The sequence below is a fragment of the Homarus americanus genome, unplaced genomic scaffold (assembly GCF_018991925.1).
Source record: "Homarus americanus isolate GMGI-L3 unplaced genomic scaffold, GMGI_Hamer_2.0 scaffold18703, whole genome shotgun sequence".
In the NCBI taxonomy this organism is placed as follows: domain Eukaryota; kingdom Metazoa; phylum Arthropoda; class Malacostraca; order Decapoda; family Nephropidae; genus Homarus; species Homarus americanus.
This window is the reverse complement of record NW_024749779.1, coordinates 3299656-3320542: the sequence shown is the minus strand read 5'-3', so window position 1 is coordinate 3320542 and position 20887 is coordinate 3299656. Positions and strand designations below refer to the sequence as shown.

At 40.5% G+C, this 20887-nt stretch overlaps 1 protein-coding gene across 4 annotated transcripts; it reads right to left on the bottom strand.

Annotated features, from left to right (window-relative positions):
- Nucleotides 1-1069: 1069 nt before the first annotated feature.
- On the bottom strand, nucleotides 1070-13527 carry LOC121853788. 4 transcript variants are annotated; one of them, XM_042348151.1, is made up of 4 exons: nucleotides 13422-13527; nucleotides 5476-5836; nucleotides 2209-2394; nucleotides 1070-1645 (listed from the first exon to the last, which is right to left on the bottom strand). In XM_042348151.1, the coding sequence occupies exons 2-4, from the start codon at nucleotides 5808-5810 to the stop codon at nucleotides 1468-1470; spliced, it is 699 nt and encodes a 232-aa protein (XP_042204085.1). In that variant the 5' UTR covers nucleotides 5811-5836; nucleotides 13422-13527; the 3' UTR covers nucleotides 1070-1467. The 4 variants fall into 4 exon arrangements, with proteins under 4 accessions (XP_042204085.1, XP_042204086.1, XP_042204084.1 ...); XM_042348152.1 differs by lacking the exon at nucleotides 5476-5836 and adding an exon at nucleotides 6345-6693 and having other exon boundaries at nucleotides 13422-13521; XM_042348150.1 differs by lacking the exon at nucleotides 5476-5836 and adding an exon at nucleotides 8104-8463 and having other exon boundaries at nucleotides 13422-13518.
- Between the last annotated feature and the right edge of the window lie 7360 nt (nucleotides 13528-20887).

Sequence of the window (20887 nt, the reverse complement as noted above, 5' to 3'; positions counted from 1 at the left end):
TTATTGACGACCTTCTTATACTAAACACTATTATCATTCGTCTCTTTTGTCTTGGTCCTGAGAGGCGCTGGACGTCGAGTCTAATGTTCCCTGAAACATCTCCTTAGGAGCACTTGCAGTCAAAAAAAATGTTCTTCAGTCTACCCTTTGTCTCTACATATTCACAAGTCACAAGTTATAAAAAATATATAGCTATAAAGTAAATGTCTGTACAGTATTATACAGTCAAATATCATTCTCTATTTATATATATATGTATTTACACATAATATAAATATATACGGTCGAATGTCATTGTCGGGTGTCAAGTACTAACGTTAAGTGTCACGTAGCAGTCATCAGTGTTAGTCATGCCAGACCAATCAATGGTCAAGCTGTAACAGTCAACAAGTTATATATCATTCAGCAACGATTGGCATCAGTCAATGTTAGTTTATGCTGGGCAATGTTAGGTATTTTCAATATCAATTACTATCAGGTATTTTCAATATCAGTTCATGTCAGCTAATGTCAGATATTGTCTGTGTCAGTGTCATATAAGGTCAAGTATTTTCAACGGTAGGTTATATCTTTCAATGTCAAAAAGTATTTTTGTCAGTTGTAAGCAGTCTTTAATGTTAGTCAATATGTGGTATTAGTTTGAAATCAATGCCAGGCAGTGATTGCGTCAGATTCAGTCACTGTCAATGTCACAAAACCAAAAAGCTTGAATAAGCTCCAGGCTGAATCAGTAATAGTAAAGTATTCAGTGTCAGGGTCAGTCTATGGCAGTAAGATAACCACAAAGATAAAACAGTCATTGTTAATGTCAACCATATCAGGCAGTTTCAATGTGTCAGTTTAAAAACAGATTAATATTTTCTAGCAGTCGGCAGTGTCATCAGCTGAAAGGAAAACTCACAAAGAATGAGATGAAACATTGATGTCAACATCAGTAAAATAGTGTCACTAGAGGGTCAGTCAGGCAGGGTTCAGCAGCGTATAGCGTTAGTCAGTGAGTCAGCGACTGTCTGCTAATTAAAAGTTTTGAGTCATAAAAAGAGGTGTTAAGAGTCATTCAAAGTCAGTATTTCAAATGAGGTCGTTTATGTATAGCAAAGAAGTTATATTTACAAAGGACAGCGTAATGGTCATCACCGAGCGTCGTTTAATTATAAGAGTCGTGGAGTCGTAGACGGTTAGGTCGTGAGTCTATGGCGGTGGTTCGGTTGCACTGTTACGGCAGTCATCACAGTCAATAAATTATCTTAAATACAAATCAACAACAGATATGTTAAATACAAATTAAAAAACAACAAACTAGACGGAATCTAATCGACAAGCTTATGGTCTAGGTCGAGACTTAAATCACTGGAAAGATGATATTAGATCTCTTCCTGGGAAGTTGACCTCGAGGGTGAGAGGACAACCTGTGTCGGTTGACCAGTTCCTCGAGGCCATTTGAGCCACACTCATAAGAAACGAGACCTAAACCTCGTTATGAGAGTATTTGTCCATTATTTTCTTCACCGAGAAGTCGCATGTCGTGTACACTTCGCCACAATCTTTCTGAAGACTGCGTCCTCGATCAGCCGCATCGTTGTACTCTTCGATCAATGCTTTAAACTCGTCTGGAAGTGACAGGACCTCGGCGTACTGCAGGTAGCTGTGGAGGGAGAGCATCGGGAAGGCGTTAGGCAAACAAAAGCGAGGTAAGTGGGTAAGGGGCGGCAAGGCAGGTGACAGGGAAGGTAGATGTGGTGGATGATGATTTATGCAGGTCTATTGAGCGTTAAGCATGGCAGGTGTGCTGGGTGATGGGTAAGGTAGGTGTGGTAGCTGATGGGAAGGCAGATGTAGAGGGCGTTGGGTTAGGCAAGTGTTTAGGTATGAGATTTATGGAGACATGTGGATCTCAACAAGTGTATAGCTAGTCTTGTTCAGCTCCGCAGTGTGAAGTGAGTTTCTTTTTGATTTATAGACGTGCAGCTACGAGGCAAGTATGATACTTTGTAATAGCTTTCCAAATATTTTCGTCATATTCTTGATAGTAACTTTAATCGTGAATTTTTGCATGTGTGATATTACTGTTTTGAAGAACTGCAATTAATATCTCATAATACAAAAGTAAGTTCCTTTTCAGCTTGTGAGATACTTAGTAAATTGTTTTTTAAGCGCAAAGAATCTCTTATATTTAACGTAATAGCCACGAAAGATATGAACACGTACCTGAAGAGGTCGACGATGCGGGCGGCGGGGTTGCCGAAGCGGGAAGTATTCTGGTGCACTTCGCAGATCAGACGCTTCTGGCACTCAAGATCTGAGGGGTCGAACTTTCTCCAGGCCTCTTCTCCGATAGCGATCCAATCCAGGATGGAGAATTTCTCCCAGTCAATGGCGTAGGGGTCGAAAGACCTGTTTTGGGCGACAGAAAAGTAAGAGAAAAGAGAGGACAGCGGTGCTGATTAATTATCAGACGAGGAACATTTTGATGAAGTGAGTTTACCTGATTAGTTACATTACTTAAAGTCTGAAAACACTCTTGTGCAAAATTACGTTAATGATGTTTGTCAAGGGAAAAATTGTAGTTAATAACTATTATGGTAATTTTATATGTATATATATAAATTATATAAATGGTTGCATATATTATGAAACAGCCCATCAGCTAAAACTACAAGCATGCAGACAATGTGATTGTTGTTATAAATGTTTTAGAACTGTACACTGTACACCTTACCGTCTGTATGAGGAATATGAGGAGTATCCTCCTCCTCCACTGCCTCCTCCATAGCCAGAGCCTGAGCCAGAGCCAAAACCATAGCCGCCGGCAAAGAGAGAATATAAGAGGAAACCAAGAGCTGCTAGGCCCAAGAGGGTGACCAGCGCAGAGGCTAAAACAGAGAACAGCGCGGCCAGGCTGGTGATGTTGAAGTTAAGTCCTGATAGGCCAGTGCCTGTGGCACCGATGGGGATCACTAAGAGGCGACCCTCGTCATCGTAAAGACTGCCATCGTTGTAATCTATATCTAAAGCGGCTGCAGCTTTGGTGACCACAGACGCAACCAGCACGCAGCAAGACACAAGCTTGGACGCCATAGTGAGCAACTTGAGACTTTGCTTTGAAACTTTGGGTTTTAAGCCGCAATTATTCACTGTTTTAAAGCTGATTATTATCACTGAGGGTCACTGAGGCTGCAGGATGAACTCTGGGAGGACTTAAAGCCCGAGATGTGGTGTGCCATCAATCTGCGAAGTCGGCTTTATATACGACGGTGATGAGTGACGTCAGAGGGGGCGGGGCTGTGAGAGGGGGGAAGACCTACTGCGCCAGATAAGAAGAAATCGTAAGGTGAAAAAAAAAACTTCAACCTCACTTGGTCAACAGCAAAAGGTGTAGGAGTCAGTCCTGAGGGCTAGGGGGAGGTGGGGCGTAAGCATCCCCTCCCCCTCATCATACACCTGAGTGGGGGAGTAAGTCCACTACACCTGTCAGGTAGAAAGTCCCCAAGGAGGTATTTACCAACGCCCTAGTCCCCAGAAGCCACAAGGTTCAGTCTGGTCGAGACACTCCAGTGATTCCTATTGACGGTACCGAGGAACCGTTGGGCAAACACCCGCCAGCAGTCCATGACTCGACAGGTCCCCGCCTGGAGGTGTGGACCCCGCCGGCCAACCAGCCAACCAGCGTTGGCTGCAGGGGCTGCCACCTCACATCAAGACCCTTTTATCTTCTTATTTATCCCAGGAAGATGATGAGCGGCTTATAAGTGAATCTTATTCAGTATTGAATTTGATCTTAACACTGATGGGGTAAGTAGAGGGAAACCCTTCACATTAAATTGAAATATTCAAGTCACATCCACACGAATGCCATCAGTGCCACACATTACAACTGCAATAAATTTTCTGCTTAATTATTACTTGAACAGTGAGTATTGAGAATTCATTTGCTATACAGCGAGATTCTTATTCATCATTTTATCGCATGTAAATGCTATTGACACTAAATGATATTTAAGCAAGAATTATAATATGGCATTAGAAGAAAGCGCGGAAGCTCCCCTTCAAATTAGCATAGGCGGGATGTGGTAGCCAGTGTCCCAATTAAGCCTTCTTTATAAGATCCGATCTAGCGTCTGTGATTCATTTGGGCCACTGACGCAGACGGAGGAAGACATGAGTGTCAAGTTTCATTGAGGAAAACGTCGTGATGGATCCCCCAGCAGTGCAATCGACAGCTAGAGTGCACCAAGCTGACATTAATCATGGCTATGGCTTGCTAGTAATTTCCAAGTGATAACAAAACAGTGATTACTGATAATAGATAAAACAGAGCTGTTTTATTTTCTGTGCGTATGATAATGTGAAGTTGTGAAATATTCGATACAGTGAATATTGAACTATTTATTATTCACGGGAGGAGAGGATCTATCATACAACGATACTATTCAAAGGAATGAAAATATTGCATGCATTAAGAGTAAGAGTATAATAAGAAATATCGTAACGGGTCGAGCAGCACCTCCTGCCTCACACAGTGTACCTTCATGGAGTCACATCCACAGGACACAATATCAGGACAAGTCTACACTAATATCAGAGGCGTTACTCATCTTGCTAAGGCGAGTCACGTAAACAAAGTTTATTTGTATCACTATATCTGAGGTGTATTCTCAGCATGAAAAAAAAAAGACGTGAGTGTGTAGTGTGTGTTTTCTCCAAATGTCGTATTTCTTTTTTTTTAATTAACTTTTAATAACAAGTTTTATTGTGTCTATGTACAGTATATATAATGAATAAATGTATTTACACAAAGGTGTTTACTATTTAACATTGACTAATCCTACTTGGTACATGCTACTACAGTTGTATTCCTACGGCTCATAGTAAGACAGGTAACCACTCTTCCTACAGTGTGCTCATTAGGGAGAAGCTGCTGATCAGGTTCTTTATCACCGCAGCCAAGATATTGATGCAGGTAATGAACAAGCTCGCCTAGTGCACTGAAGGCCAGTGTTTGCCTGTCTAGAAACATGAGGCTTGTAGAAAGGTTATAGGGAAGAAGAAACCTTAGGTCCATCACGTTTTCCTGGAGGTGGTGAGGACGACATGGTTGCCTTGCTAGGTTTCACAGAATACGGACCATTTAGGTCAGTCGTAGGATGTGTGACTTACAGACTTGGCAGTGTTGTTTGAACCATATATTAAATGTATTCTTAACCTCTTTTCATGCATACTTGTAAAAAAAAATTAATAAATTAATGCTTAAAGACACATTACTGTACGATATGTACAAGTTACTTACCTGTTATAATAATCAATATGGTTACCAGTGCACCACCGCCATAGGTTTGTCTCAGAAAATTTGAATAGAAAAAAAATCCCTCATTCGGGGAGATATATTTAATTGTGATTGGTGAGCGGCGGTGGTGCAGAGGGCGGCCAGAAGCGTGCACAGGGGAAAGGCGAGGTCGTGGTAAGGTTGGTACGCACCCGCGGTTGGATCGGCCTGAGTAGCCTGAGCCTGAGCCTGAGTCGTAGCCTGAGTAACCAGAGCCGGAGTCGGCAGGGGCAGTCAGGAGGTAATAAAGGGCAATGGCACCGGCGATGCCCCAGAGCAGGATGCCGGCGGAGAAGAGGAGCAGGGTGGTGTTGAAGGTGACAAATGAGCCCGTAGTGAGATTGCTAAAGACGAAGAACAGTCTGGGATCAGCTTCTGTCTTAGCTCCAGCCTGGTCCATACTCAGGTCAGCAAACGGGAAGTCAGATGCAAGGACGCAGGATGAGAGGAGCAGGGCTCCGAGAACATGCAGGAGCGTGCGGTTCATTCTCGCGTCACCCGCAAATCACTGCACTGCAAAAGGTGCCAAGTTCAGTAAAGGGGCAAGCTGCTGGTCAGCGCCCGGGCACCAGCGAGACCGAAAATTTCGGGCTGTTTGAGCTGGTCTCGTGAATGGCGACCTATTGTGTCCAAAAGTGAGATTAAGAAGAAGATGAAAGTGGGTAAGCGCAGTGGTCAATCAGTGAGAGGTCTTGATCCCACGTGACCCTGTAAAGGGCCAGGTCACGAGGTCCCCCAGAGAACTTTGACCATGCATAAGAATGAACCGCAGCGCCTGTGTCCTGCCGGGCCACCGTTGGGATTGGGAAGGTGGTGATGGTGGTGGTTGGTGGTGGACGGGGTGAGGGCAAGGCATTTCTGTTGGGACAATCGCTGGAATGGTGAGGTGGTGGTGGTGGTGGTGGTGGTGGTGGTGGTGTGGTTAGAGGGACTGCCGGGCCGGGAATGAGTTAAGGGTGGGTCGGAATGAGGAAGACACCGCTCTTCTATTAAAAGTCCTAACAAAATTAATGTTACATACGCTTTCCAGTTACTGCCGCCAGATCTTCTGTTGCTAGAGTACCCGGAGTACCCGGAGTAACGGCTGTCAAAATCTTCGCCGGTTGCATAAAAGTAGGTTAGTGCAAGCAAGGCTCCGAGCACGAGGATGCTCGTAATGCCGAGGATGAAGGAGGCGTAACCGATTGTGACAGTGGTTGTATTGGTGGTAACAAAGAAGAGCCTGCCCTCAGGGCCATCAGGGCCGCCGTCTACCCCCACCGGGTACTCGCCAAGCGCCTCAGGAGAGAATCCCATGGTGCAGGTAGCAAGGCTAGCCACCAGGGCGAGGACTACCAGCGTGCGGTTCATTCGGAAGGGTTGAGTATAACCTGGAAGACCAGGGTACGAGCAAGATGACGCTAATTAGCCTATCAAAGGTCTAAGCATAGATTGAGAGGTAAAGGGGTTAGAGAGGATATAGGATAACCTGCCATGATTGTGTCAGAAGGTCAAAAGCCAGTTGTAGCGATGGTATTGGTCAGTGAAAAACTATGAACAGATGAACCTCGGTATCAATTAAATCCGCGGGGCAGCCGAGGTGTGACTCTGGTATAAGCGTCAGGCCTGAGTGGGGCGGGGCCCGGGGTGTGCACTGACACAGGCCCGTCATTAATGCCGAAATTAACTTGTCCCTGGGCACGGCATGACATGGAAGTAAGGTTTCATGGTTAAGATGAGAATAATGAAAATAAAGGAGAGAGCAGTGCTCATTGGAAGTTGTTTGGTAAAAGTAGGATGGGCCTGTTGATAGGACTTTAAGGTTATGGATAGGGCCATCGAGCACGCCAAGTAACAAGTGAGATCTTTGAAAGACCTTGGGCTATTTCAGTCCCATCATGCTCTTGATGGTTCACACTGAGTGCTTGGACCATGTACTGTGAGTGATAACTAAGAACATGCTTATGAGTGCTCTGCATGCTCTCTCTGTCACTACAAATTTGGTGAGGCACATGAAATTTTTTGTGATGCATGTACCTACCCAGTATTCCATTGTCAGAGGCATTTGTGTGTAAGCTGAGCAGCAAAAGAGTAGGTGCTCTGATACTACCTATGCGCACTGCACAAATAGCATCCGACAATCGATACCCCAGCAACAGGAGCTGGTTTGAGTGGGCCTGATAGACACTATACTGAATTAAGATTGAATCTAGAATCTTGTACGTACAGGCCTACTAGGTCGCTAAATTTGCGGCCAGTAGATGCGTATTCACATCCCACCCAGTAGCAGGCAACTGCACTGCCAATGATGGTAAATACGACGCCCCATAGCAAGAGCCACACGATCCCTGCCCCTGAGACTATCACACTGTTGGTGCCGGTGGTGGAAGACGTCCAGCCCAGCTTCTCATCGGCATCCTTATCCTTCTGTTCTTCCAGGACCTTATCTGTCGCATCGTCATCAGACGGCGCTGACACGTCCTCGGCCAGGGAAGAAACAGAGAGAAGAAGCATGGCGCCCAGCAGGAGAGCCAAATACTTAAGAGAGAACATACTGGCCTGAAACGAGGCGGTAGTGTTGTTTACAATATAATTCTTCGGTGGTGACCTGTTCTATACTGCCATCTAGTGAATCTGAGGATTTGAATGTTTGTCATACTAAATGTGGCGGTGCTTCATTGAAGGAGTGTGACTGATAGGGAGTAGGACAGGCTTGGATCAGGGAGTGGGACTAGTGCACGATCAGGCCTGACTTGCAGCGAGAGGGCCCTTATATAAGGACTATAACTGACGATACCTACTTATCAACGGAACGCGCATAAGTGCTAGAGCCGTAAGTTCCGCTGCCGTAGCCCGATGCTGAGTAGTCATCTCTTGGTCCTCCAAGGAGGTAGAACAAGAGAGCTAGACCAATAATGAGAGGGACGAGCAATGCCGCACCCAGGGCAATATAGCCGGCATTCCCAATAGTGACGCTGTAAGTACCCCCAGTGCCTCCTCCCAAAGCGAGACTTCCCGTTCCGAACAGTAATCTGTCTGATGCCTCATCATCGGCTGATAACTGGCGTTTTTGCTGCAGGGCCTCGGCTGCCCACCCCACTCGCATACATACAACAAGGACAGCGGCGTAGAAGAAAAACGTCTTCATGACTGTACAAGGCCTGAAAAGGTGAGAAAATGTCACAAGCACGTTGTGCGTGTGTTGATCTCGGCATGCATGGGTCTGGCTGGTGGCTACTATAGCGACCTCATGCACCAGCGCTACAAACTTGGCTTCTGCAGACACTAGATGGCAGGATCCTTCACTCCTCGCAGCGCGCCATGAGAATACAGCTCCCATAGAAAACGGGCCATTGGGCCTGTACAGAAGAGGGAGGACCCAGGCGCGACAGAGAACGGAAGGCGACATGGTAGGTGCCACTGAGTTATTATTAATATCTACTAAGTAAAGAAGCCTGTTTTCTGTAGAGTACCTCGAAGAGAAGTTGAGGGTGGATGAGTGCAAAAGTAGTCTGAATATGAAAAGTTACTACTATTTCAAAGGAAAGCAAGAGTTATAGAGGACTGTATACGTATGTCAGGACGGAAAAACGAAGACTAACAAATAGTCGACGATTTCAATCAATGTGATTGGACGATAATTAAACATCCTTTGCTAAGGACAACAAGACTAATCGATGCAAAGTGCATGATATTTTTTAATTCCTAAGCGTGCTATCTTTTGTCGTTGTAATATTTATGGAGCGAACCGACGGAGTGAATAACCGTCGGGAAATACGCCTCAAAGGTTCTCTCTCAACACACTATTGCATCTTTAATCTATTTATGGGATAATTTGAACTTCTCTGACATCCTTGTCTTAGTGAAACTCCTTAATGTGCTATTTTCCATGATATATATGATGGATTTTATCAAGGTAAGGATACTCAGTCACTTAAGGTGATTTCTAAACAGACATAGTGGTCATAAAGTCGGATCATTATTGTTAACTTGATGCAATAAACATACGAATTACCCATTATATAAACTCTGTCTCTGTGCCATTTATCTGCTTCGTCAAAATATCAAGCCGAGCGTTTTGAGAAATGTAATAAAAGTTACATTTTTAAAGACGATATGAGGTTACAAACATTCAAAGCTTAAATATCATTGTCATTTATATTGGAGTGTATATGACAAGCAAATGACAAATTTTATTGTACACTCGTTTGAAAAATAATTATCTAATACAAAATTATTTCTGCCTGATGTATGTCCAGGTAACATTTTAAGAGTATGTCAAATAACAGCTAAAAGTTTGAAGGGTGTGCACTGTAATGTTGTATCAATTATCCGTAGATTTATGTTACACGAGAGGCGTTGGATACTGGTTAGACATTGTACTGTACGTCTTCCTGCAAGATGGTGTGGAGGAGCTTAGTAACGTTAAAGAGGGTGACGCCAAGGTACTCAAAAAGCAACAAGCCACTATTTCATTACATATATTAGTCAGTTTCATTAAATACCTCGAAGTATACTGCTAATTTTGGAATAAGTGCCAACACCTGCTTAGCAAGTGACAATTTCATGAGATGAACTATATAATTGTATATATTATTATAAATGATTTAACCTAAGCGATTACTACAAGGGATTTAAACGCTTTACTATACTGGACCCTGCTGAGGGTCTAATACTGGTGGATAAAGAGTGATGACCAAGCAATGTAAGTCAAGGAACAGTAATATAGAAGAAAGATTGTCCATTTACAGTAGTCAATGGAGATCTTTCCGCCGTGCAATTAGTCTCTTAAACTTGGTTGCTCCTTTGGCTTTTATACTGTATGAACTAATATGCTGGTGTGGCTGGTACACTATTGAGGCTAGCTGTAACTGTTATACTCTAGCGGCTGGTATACATTATTGTGATTGTGGTGGCGCCTGAAGGGGACCTCGCCACCTGCTAGTCCTGTGTTAGGCGTCAGTGACCGCGTTTATATTTATGTGAACGTCTTCGCTTGATGCCAGATGGTGCTAGTGTGTCCCTTAACCCACTACATGCCTTAAATCTCAATGACTAGAAGACAATACTATGTGTGTGTGTGTGTGTGTATTCCTGATATCTATTGTATGATTACGAATAAGGTGTTCGTTGCAATTTACTTACAGAACGTCTATGTGTGATGACGGTAGTGTGGAGGCTATGGAGAGTAACGAGCGACAGGCGGGTAAAGTGTAACCTCAACCGACGGAGTAACAGAGGAAGGGGAAGGTGGTGATGAGGTCTCCCCCTCCATACTACCACCCCCTTACCCCACATAACCGTAAGACGTAATGACAACCGTGTGGGTCGACCACCGTGTGAAGGGCGTGACGACGTGCAGGCGATGGGAGGGAGGAAGGCACTCATGCATGCAGGTTACCACTTGTTTTGTGAGCCTTTCATTGGTGGCTTATGAGAGGACTAGGACGGAAGGATTTGAAGGAGATAGAGATGGCTTCTTTCTCTCTCTCACCAACGAAAGATTTTGTGAGCTTTAAGGATTTTTAGGTGCTGATATTAAAGGCTAATGATGTGACTGGGGATAACCTTTGAGAAAATTGACGTTCTTGCAATCTATGCTATACTGTAGATGCTACAGGAAACGTGCAAGTGCGTCAATAACGCTGCATGCTAATTGCTATGTACAGTACAATGAAAAGAATATATGATTAATTAGTAACTATAGTATTACGGTAACTCTTAACTTTGTATTTTTCTTAGAAATATTGATGCCCAGTTAATTGTAATCTTATTTTAGTTCCAAAGATTTTGCAGTTTTACGAATAGGTAAACGCGTATCGAATATAAAGTATCTTGGATTGAGAATGCTACTAATTGTTAGTACAGATGATTAAAATTTGCTACCAACTGTTAAGATAGGAAATTGAGAATACTTTTATGTTATAACAGGAGATTAAAATGCTACCACGTGTTAGGACAGGGGATTAAGAATACTATCACCTGTAGGGAAAGAGGACAGATTAATGAAGTATATACACAGAAATTACAGGAAGACAGAAGAATCCAACACCACAAGAAACTGTATTCACATGGAGCTGCTGCATCTATTTCTCGCAATTGGACACAATCGGCATCCAACAGCACTGTTCTTATGGTTAGAGTTATCTACATGTTTGCTTAAGCTGCTCTCTAGAAAAACATATTGTTTTATATATATTAATATTTACACATTTGTTTTTTATTGTATCACTGAAACTAGCTACAGTATTACATATATATACAGACCTACATTATTTCATGCATTATATATATACAAGGGAGGTACTGGCTATTATTATTTATATACATTATTATAATCATAGATTTCGTGCTAGGATCTAGCAAGCTAAAAATATTAATTTGTTAGTTAAATTTATATCTATTTACAATATTTCACGATGGAAATTATTTTGTTTTAGGTTATATGTAAAGTTATGATTATGAGATGAATGAAGCCTGGTAGGATATATTAGGTATATATACAGTACAGTGTTGCAAATGTTAATGGGTGATACATGAAAAGCCAGTATTGAACTGAGTAACCAGAGGGAGGCACGGCTCTGTGGGTTAATCAACATTCCAGGGTAAAGTGCCATAACACGTACGTACAATGAAAACAAAAACGGGGTTAGTGTGCTTGAAGTCTTGGAGTAGTGGCATCATAGATTACAAAGTGTTTGGTTTAGGCACGGAGCCCACCACGATTTCATGGTCACACAATGACTCGCCACTTATGCTCGGTTTGCCTGGGTTCTGCTTTAATATTAAGATGGATTTGTTATGCTTTTGTGGTCGACATTATCACTTGGTTAGAACTTCCTAAGCAAGGTGAGTCTAGGTTGATTTGATGCTTTTTCAGGGAAGGAATTAACGAGTAAAGCGGCTTGTTTTGTGACCTCTAAAAGAGATCAGATAAATGAATGCATATTACGAGATGTTATAATTCTGATGTGGACAAAATAATAATTCTATAGTCGAAAATAAACTGTCTTAAAAATCTAAATGTTCCGTGCGATTTATTCAGATTAAAGCAATGATTTTTATTGAATAAGAGTCTTGTTTTACTCGAAGGTGACAAGATAACTAGCGCCATCATATTATAAAGTGAGAGGCTGGGACGCATGGAGCTGCTGTGGACGAGTGTGCAGTCAACAAACAGGGCTCAGTCAACACTAGGGTTAAGCCTCGTTGGTTCAAGTGTACTCAGTAAAGCTTTGATACTTGTGACGTGTGATTAGAACCTCTTGAAATATGTAAACTTTTTTTTATTGTTAACTTTATAGTAATAATTATAACTGTGACATTTTATTCATACTATTGAAATGAAGTTACAGTCACGTGAGAACAGTCAAGTGATATATGAGGTTAACTTTACTTTGTGATTGTGAGTCTTTTACTAATAACATATCATATGGCGGTAAATTGCAAATGCAATAACATAAATTTATTTTACAACACAAAGGTAAGAAATGGGATGTTGATTCTGCTGAGAAACGCGTAATTTCTAATAAGATTAAGCATATGAATCGAACTTCTATTATTATATGACGTAAAAGGTATATTGATCGTTTCATTTGATAAACAGGAATTTTAACGATCTTTGCAATCATTATATTCAGCGTGTTTTTGTATTAACTCGACGATCTGTCAACGTAATGTATAATTAATCTGATATATTAAGCTGAATATGTTAGTGAAATGGTTAGCCTTAGAAACACTTTTCTTTACGTATGAATATATTCCGAAAAAAAATATTACTAAGACGCTGGTGACCTTGCTTAACGCAACAGATTAAGCGTCTGAAAACATTCTGAACGTTTGTTTGGCTAACCCTTGAATACATGAAACGCACGATAACGCAAGACGCACGGAGACAACTTCAGCTGACTGAGGTGAACTTTTCCAGAGTTTTTCATGTCCTCTGTTCTTTACAGTATCCGTCAGTATCACAGGGCAACTGCAGAAGGCACTTGGCACTAACACAAGATAACACTGTTTGTAACACTCCAAATTTCGGCACTTGTTCAAACACTGTTGGTGATGGTGGGTGAGGGATGGTAGTAAGATGCGAGGCGACAACTTCCTGGATCACACATACCTTGCTATCACAAAAAAGAAGGTAAGAGAGTGTGTGTGAGTGTGTAGCTTCAACTACTGGTCAGAGCCAACTGATGCCTGTTGACTCCGTACTCCCTGTTATATACCCGTCGCCCCCTACTCTCTTGGCTCCCGTGGCCTGGTTTTCTAAGTCCCTCCTCCTTCTCCAGTAACCATCGTCACCACATGGCACCTCACTCCCTCTGACACTCCCCCCCATAGACCCCACCACACACCTTAACTACTGCTCCTCCTGCTCTTCCCCCCATAATCTCACTACACATTGGCTCCATTCTTAGCCACGCTACAAAATTCAAAGTCAATTTTTGTTTAGGTTTCTACAACATTTCAACTCTGTGATTCCATAAAACACAGACAGATAACTGAAAAAAGAACTTAAATAACAAAACTCAAAATATTGTTGATACAGTGTCAAGAGCACAATGGCAACTCATAATAGCAGAGTCAGTTTTTAGTTCACGTCCCAGAGCGGCTCGAGACGATGGCACATCCGGAGCCTCGCGTTGACTTGTCCGTCGTTGCTTCACCTGGTCCCCTCCTGCACCCACAACTATGCCATAATATTAAGACCAAGTTCCTTTTAAGTGTTGGGATTGATGGAAAAAGGTGAATAATAATTAAAATTTTTGTTAAAACGGAAAATAACGAGAGAAATGAAGACCGGAACAATATTATAAACGTTATAAAGTGTGTGTTGATACTGGCTTGTCTTGTGGTGCGTCCGGACCAGGTAGAGGTACACATCAACACGTATGTTTCATATTTAACTTTATGAAATTGTGTAGCTAAAAAAAAAAACAGATTAGAAAAAAAAAATGCCAAAATATTTATCATTATATGTTATCTGGAGTCATAGAAATACATGATTTTTTTTAACACCCAAAAGATGTTTCTCCCTATAATCGTACAATCATAATATTTCTACAGCAAACATACTACATATTGTTGCATATTTCTTTAGTTGATATGTTAGTTGTTATGATATATCTCCCTCTCTCTGCCTTTACAAACACCGATTTTGTCTTTAGTATTCCATCGCCATTTTCATTCAACACTTTTATAAATTACTGTACTAGTTATGTAAAGAAAAAATCCACGCTGCACCGTTACCGAGATACAGTTATTGAGCTCAAGACACACACAGGGAGGCAAGAGAGCAACATCGGTATATTTTATGATAGATTTTGGCTGCAGATGTTTTGAAAGAAGTGCTAACCTCTCTCTCTCTCTCTCTCTCTCTCTCTCTCTCTCTCTCTCTCTCTCCTCTCTCTCTCCCTCTCTCAATTTCTTTATTTTACTAACCGATAATAATACATGATATTGTAGTTTTTATTCTTTCAAGGACATTCAAACCAATACTCCGACCACAAAAAAATAAAAATAAAAATCGGCAAGAAAACCAATCCACTTGTAGGCATGATTACAGAAAAAAGCGAAGAGGAAGGCGAGAGACTGGCGGAAAATATCACGAGAAAGCTAAAGAAAAAACAAAGAAAAATGTGATGTTGGCGGTGTCTGGCGTGACGGTGGCGGGGACGGGGGCGGTGGTTAGGTAATGACCGGCAGCAATATGAGTTATGAACAGGTTATTGAGCTATTGAGTCGATGATTCATTAGCTCCACACCGCAGGAATTACTGGCTATAGTCTATTTTGGTAGTTGTAGCTTGGGTTATTTTTCTCGTTATGAATGAAAATAGAAAGAGAAAGAAAGATGAGAAAGTAGAAAAAAAGAGAGAAAGAGAATGTCTGAGAAGGGTAGACCTGGAGGAATGCCAAAACAGTAAATGAAATACGTATTTTAATAATAATAATAATAATAATAATAATAATAATAATAATAATAATAATAATAATAATAATAATAATAATAATAATAATATAATAATAATAATAATAATAATAATAATAATAATAATAATAATAATAATAATAATATAATAATAATGGTTGACTTTCAACATTTTCAGATTCAGTCTTCCCCTTCTCATTAAACCTTGCATTAGCATATCCCAAAGTTCCACAACTATACTGTACACTGCACTGTTATTCACTAATTTTGGCAGAACACATTCATTGGCAGAACCGCATCTACTGCAAATTAGCGTAATACATTATTAAGAGACACTGCTTGTTGTTGCCTTTACATATACAATGAAAGCATTTTTTTCCGAGAGCCCCAAATTAAGTCGTCGTGGCGCGAGCCGCGCAATGAGTACCATGGTGTACAGTATACGTATCCTTGTGTAAGTATCTTGTTAACTACAGGTATATCATGCCAATATATATATATATATATATATATATATATATATATATATATATATATATATATATATATATATATATATATATATATATATATATATTTCATGTAAATCCACAATGAAAACGTGGATATAAATGATAAAATATATATAGCTTTCGTCTCTGAAGATGTCTTGAATAAAGACGAAATATATATATATATATATATATATATATATATATATATGTGTGTGTGTGTGTATATATCCAGATTACTACTCTGAGAAGCATTGAAGTCTCCTGGATAACTTTTTTTTGTTGATGTTTTATGTTTCAATAAAAAACTCTATTATAAATTTTAAAACAAAACAAATCTAATATATACCTAGGTGTGTGTGTAAACAAACGTAATTATGTTACTTGTATATTATTTGTCAATCAAGTGACTCATTCCCTAAGTATGTAACTGTATATTTTCAGCCTTCCGTTAATCATTATTATTTATTATTATTATAAAAATTCAGCATGTAAACAACCTATACAAACTCAAACACATTTATGTATGCACACACACACACACACACACACACACACACACACACACACACACACACGTGCTCACACACCTGCTTTACATTGGTCTGCTTCCTTTAACAGACTTAAACACTAGCAAGGATAGAGAAATTATGTAAATGGAACATGAAATTACTGGTTGGGGGAGGAAGCAGCGCTCTCTTCACACCTTCAGTATGAAAATGATTTATTCTTTTGTTTCTCGGAACAAGTGAAGCACGACGACATGCAAGTGTGATCTGGAAAACTTTCTTGTGGATCCACAGTTTCAATATGAGAAGTTCCGTTATCTGAGCCGCGGGAAAATGACAGTGGCCGGGATGCGTAAATGGAAATTCTGCAATAGAGAAAAAAAATAAATTCCTTAACCTAACCTAACCTAACCTAACCTAATTAACATTAACTTAAACCTAGGATTTTTTACTTATTTGGGTGAGATTTTTTTTTTTTTCGTTTTCCACCCCAAGTTTTTTACCTCTTGATTTCTCTTGTTATTTTTATTTTGTTTTGTTTTGTGTTATTCGGGTTTATTAAGGTTAGGTTAGGTTAAGTCATTACGATACTTATGTTTGTTTGTAGTAGAGGTTCCCTAACTTATTCACATGACGCCTCCCTTTTGCTTTTTAACCAAACCCTCAAGCCCTTCCCTCTTAAAAAATAATATAATCAACCTTTAATCACTGTTACACCTTGTACTCGTATTTATATAACTTTCAAGATCAACTAACATGTTATCATTTTATCTCGTGCATATGAGGAACATTGAAAAATACAAATAAAAATTAATTTCACAAATTTGTATTGAAAATCTTCTAATAAAGAAATGAATGTCAGTATATATGTTGTTCACACCGCCGTCCCACCCCCCCTCCCATACCTTCTTTGCTCTCTCCAGTTCCTACTCAGCCCCTACTTAGGCTCCCTCAGTTCTAGCTTAAGCCCCGCTCTTTCCCAGTTCAGGTCCTGATATTCGCGCGCTTCTCCATATCACGCCCTGATCATGCCGACCTCACTTCCACTTCAGTCCTCACTCTGGTTCAATATCCTAAAGTGGTGATTGTAGACCACCCAGACATGATGCCTCTTCACCGTGGTTGGCGAGCATAGATCAGAGAAATGTTAAATATCCATACATGAAAAGTTTGGGTTTCAATCAGTAACCTCTGTCTTATGTCTTATTCAAGATGTTAATATTCTATAAACCCAGTTTCTGATCTCGCGGTGTCTTGTATTTTAATCTCTCACCGAATGAACATACGACTCACGCACACACACACACGCACACACACACACACACACACACACACACACACACACACACACACATTTATAAAGAACTGAACTGAAACTACATAGAAGACCATCATTGACTGGTATAATGGAGACTTGATTAACAAATACTTTTCGTTTACTTTTCAAAAAAGAAAAAAATAATTATACCATCATATACGCGTGTGAAATTAATCTCTATATTAAGTGACTCGTATCAATACAAGGGTCGAGAAGAGTAATTACTGGGAGACAGGATAATCTAAGAGACACAGAAGTCTGGCAGGGTCTCTCTCCTCAGGGGGCACAACATTTGCTGGACTTTAACTACGCCAGCATGAACAACCAACAGCGTCTGGTGTTGCTCGTACTTGTGGACGCTAGAGTGTAACAGATAATCGCTATTGCCTGCAGTGATGTTCTGGATACAACAGAAGGGTTACGCCCGGTCAAACTTGTCACTACTTCAACAGATAAATGATATAAAATGTTAGAGGAAGTAGTGGTGAGGAGGCAGGACACCGCAGCACCGGGCGCCGGCGTCAACGAGGTCGTTGGATAACTGGGTCAGTCAGTGAAGAACACACCGGACCATACTTACTGCCACCAGCCCCCTCCAACACCTTCCCTCGCTTCTTGTTCATGTCTTTCTCATATCCTCCGTCTCACGCCTTCCATTCCCTTCGCTTTTTTTCTACCTTCCAAATTTTCACCTTCCCTACTTCCGTCCAACTTTCCCTTCTTTACTTCTTACCTATTTCATTCACTCTATCCCTCTTTTCCTTCTGCTTATTCCCTGACGCTCACACTTCACTTACACCTAGCAAGATACAATGACACAATAAATCTTTTTAATGACTTACACTATCGATGTTCATATATATATATATATATATATATATATATATATATATATATATATATATATATATATATATATATATATATATATATATATATATATATATATATATATATATATATATATATATATATATATATATATATATATATATATATATATATATATATATATATATATATAATATTAATAGTAATAATAATGATGATCTTATACAGGTTAGAAACTTTGAAATTAAAGAAAATAAAAGCATAAATGTTTATATTCACGACTTTGCTCAGTACACAATCATAACATTATGGTTTAATTTTTGTTCTTCGAGCACAAAAAAGCACTAATTTCACACTGCCGGAACTCCTTGACCCCCATTCCCATCTACTCATCTTGTATCTTTTATCTTTTACCTCTTTCTCCACATCTTTCCTCTCCTCCCCTTTCTCATTCCCCATCTCGTCTTTCCTCCTCCACCCACTAGATCGAGGAGGCACCTTGGTTACACAGGTAGTGTGTGGGCGGAGCAGAGGGAGCCACACCCCCGCCAGGCTCCACCTTCTGGTTGTGTGAGGAAGCACCGGAGGGAAGAATACTTCAGTCACTGCGACTCCACAAACTGGGGACGCCACACTCCTGTCTAACGCTCGTGTGGGATGTGTACAGTATATGTAACAAGAATGGAAACACACACACACACACACACACACACACACACACACACTAGTATATCTAAGTGTGTGTGTGTGTGTGTGTGTGTGTGTGTGACTGCCTCTGTATATGTATCTAAGTCTCAGCCTTGCATGACTCCTCTGCACAAGTTGTCATCATGTGACTTCCTGTGTTTCCACCCATCTATTACACCCATAACCTGTATATTAGATCCCATAACTCAGCACACCAGTGAAAGCCATATACGGTTTTATCATGTGAGAAAAAAAACAGGATTTGTCACCCAGATTTTTTTTTCTTTACAATTTCTCCCGATGAAGAATATACGCTTGATATATTCCCCGATCATAAATAGTTTTAATTCCTTTTTTTTTTTACTTCTATTTCGTTTTGTATCTTTTAAATGGGATAATAATTCAACCTTTCCACACATACACGTTAAAGAGTAACAGATAGACAGACAGACAGACAGACAGACTATGAACAATAACAGTATTTATTTAGAGAAAGTACAACATTTCCTTCACTATTTCTCTAACAAGTTTTAGCACTGAGAATGTACGGCGAGACACGGCCTTATCTTCTTTATGTATTATTCCCTTGCGTGTATTCTGTCCTCCACTCTAGTCTACACCCTGGCCTACACTCCGGCCTTCAATCTGGACTACACTTTGGCCTACACCTTGAACTATACCTTAACCTAAACCTTAGCCTACACCCTAGCCTAAACCATGCCCTAAACCCTAACCTACACCCTGGCCTATACCCTAAGCTATACCCCAGTCTACACTTTGACCTGCACTATGGACTACACCTTCACCTATACCCTGGCTTAAATCCTAACGTACACTCTGGCCTACACCCTAACCTAAACCCTAGCCTACATCTTGCCCTACGTTCTCTCTTGCCTACACTCTGACCTACACCTTGGTTGCGGTAGTGACTACAACATGACCGCAAGACTCACCATATGCTTCAAGAGAGTTCTTTGTACTGTTGTGCTGCCGTGTGTGTGTGTTTGTGTGTGTGTGTGTGTTTGTGTATGTACATTTATATGTTGGTATTATATATTTTGTTTACCTGTTCGTTCTTGTTGTGGGTATATTATATATGTCTATGTTCGTTCTTGTCTGTCCGCCTCATCCTTAAATACTTATTTCCACATAAACGTTTATTTCAGGAGTATTATAGTGATCTGTGTTCCTTATGTTGTCTTACTGACCAGCTTGGTAATAAGTACGTGGAGTAATACCTTATTTTTTTTCCGTAGTATAATTACAATCTTCAACTATACAAAGTTCCTGTTAAGGACGAAACTTGTAGTATAATGAAAGCAGAGACTGGGATGAATGAATACAATTAAAAAACTGGGTTCCAAGAGAGATACGATACCTTAGAGAAGTTAGAGGATTGGTGAAAACAGCCCGAGAACGTTTCGAGTGGAGGACTGTGGTCGTCAACCCTCAGACATGAGGGCAGTACTCTGATTGATTGAACACTTGTAAACAAATGACAAAACCTACTCTAACCTAATGTATCCCTTTTAAATTGGTCTATTGCTACACAGTGAGTCATGTCTTAGATATAATGAATATTGCAACGTTACAGTAGTCATGACCAGGGTCAGGGCCGGGGCCAGGGCCAGGGCCAAGGATGGAGTAATGTTTACGGTGCTTGGCTCTTAACCAGCAATTATTTTAACTCATTAGCTCCAAAGCTCTAAGTTAATTAACCTTTATTAGTAAAGGATAATAACATGATTTCATTGTATTATTTTTCACAAATATCTCATTAGGAAACAATACATTTTGTGTGAGAGTAAGTTTGTGGTGA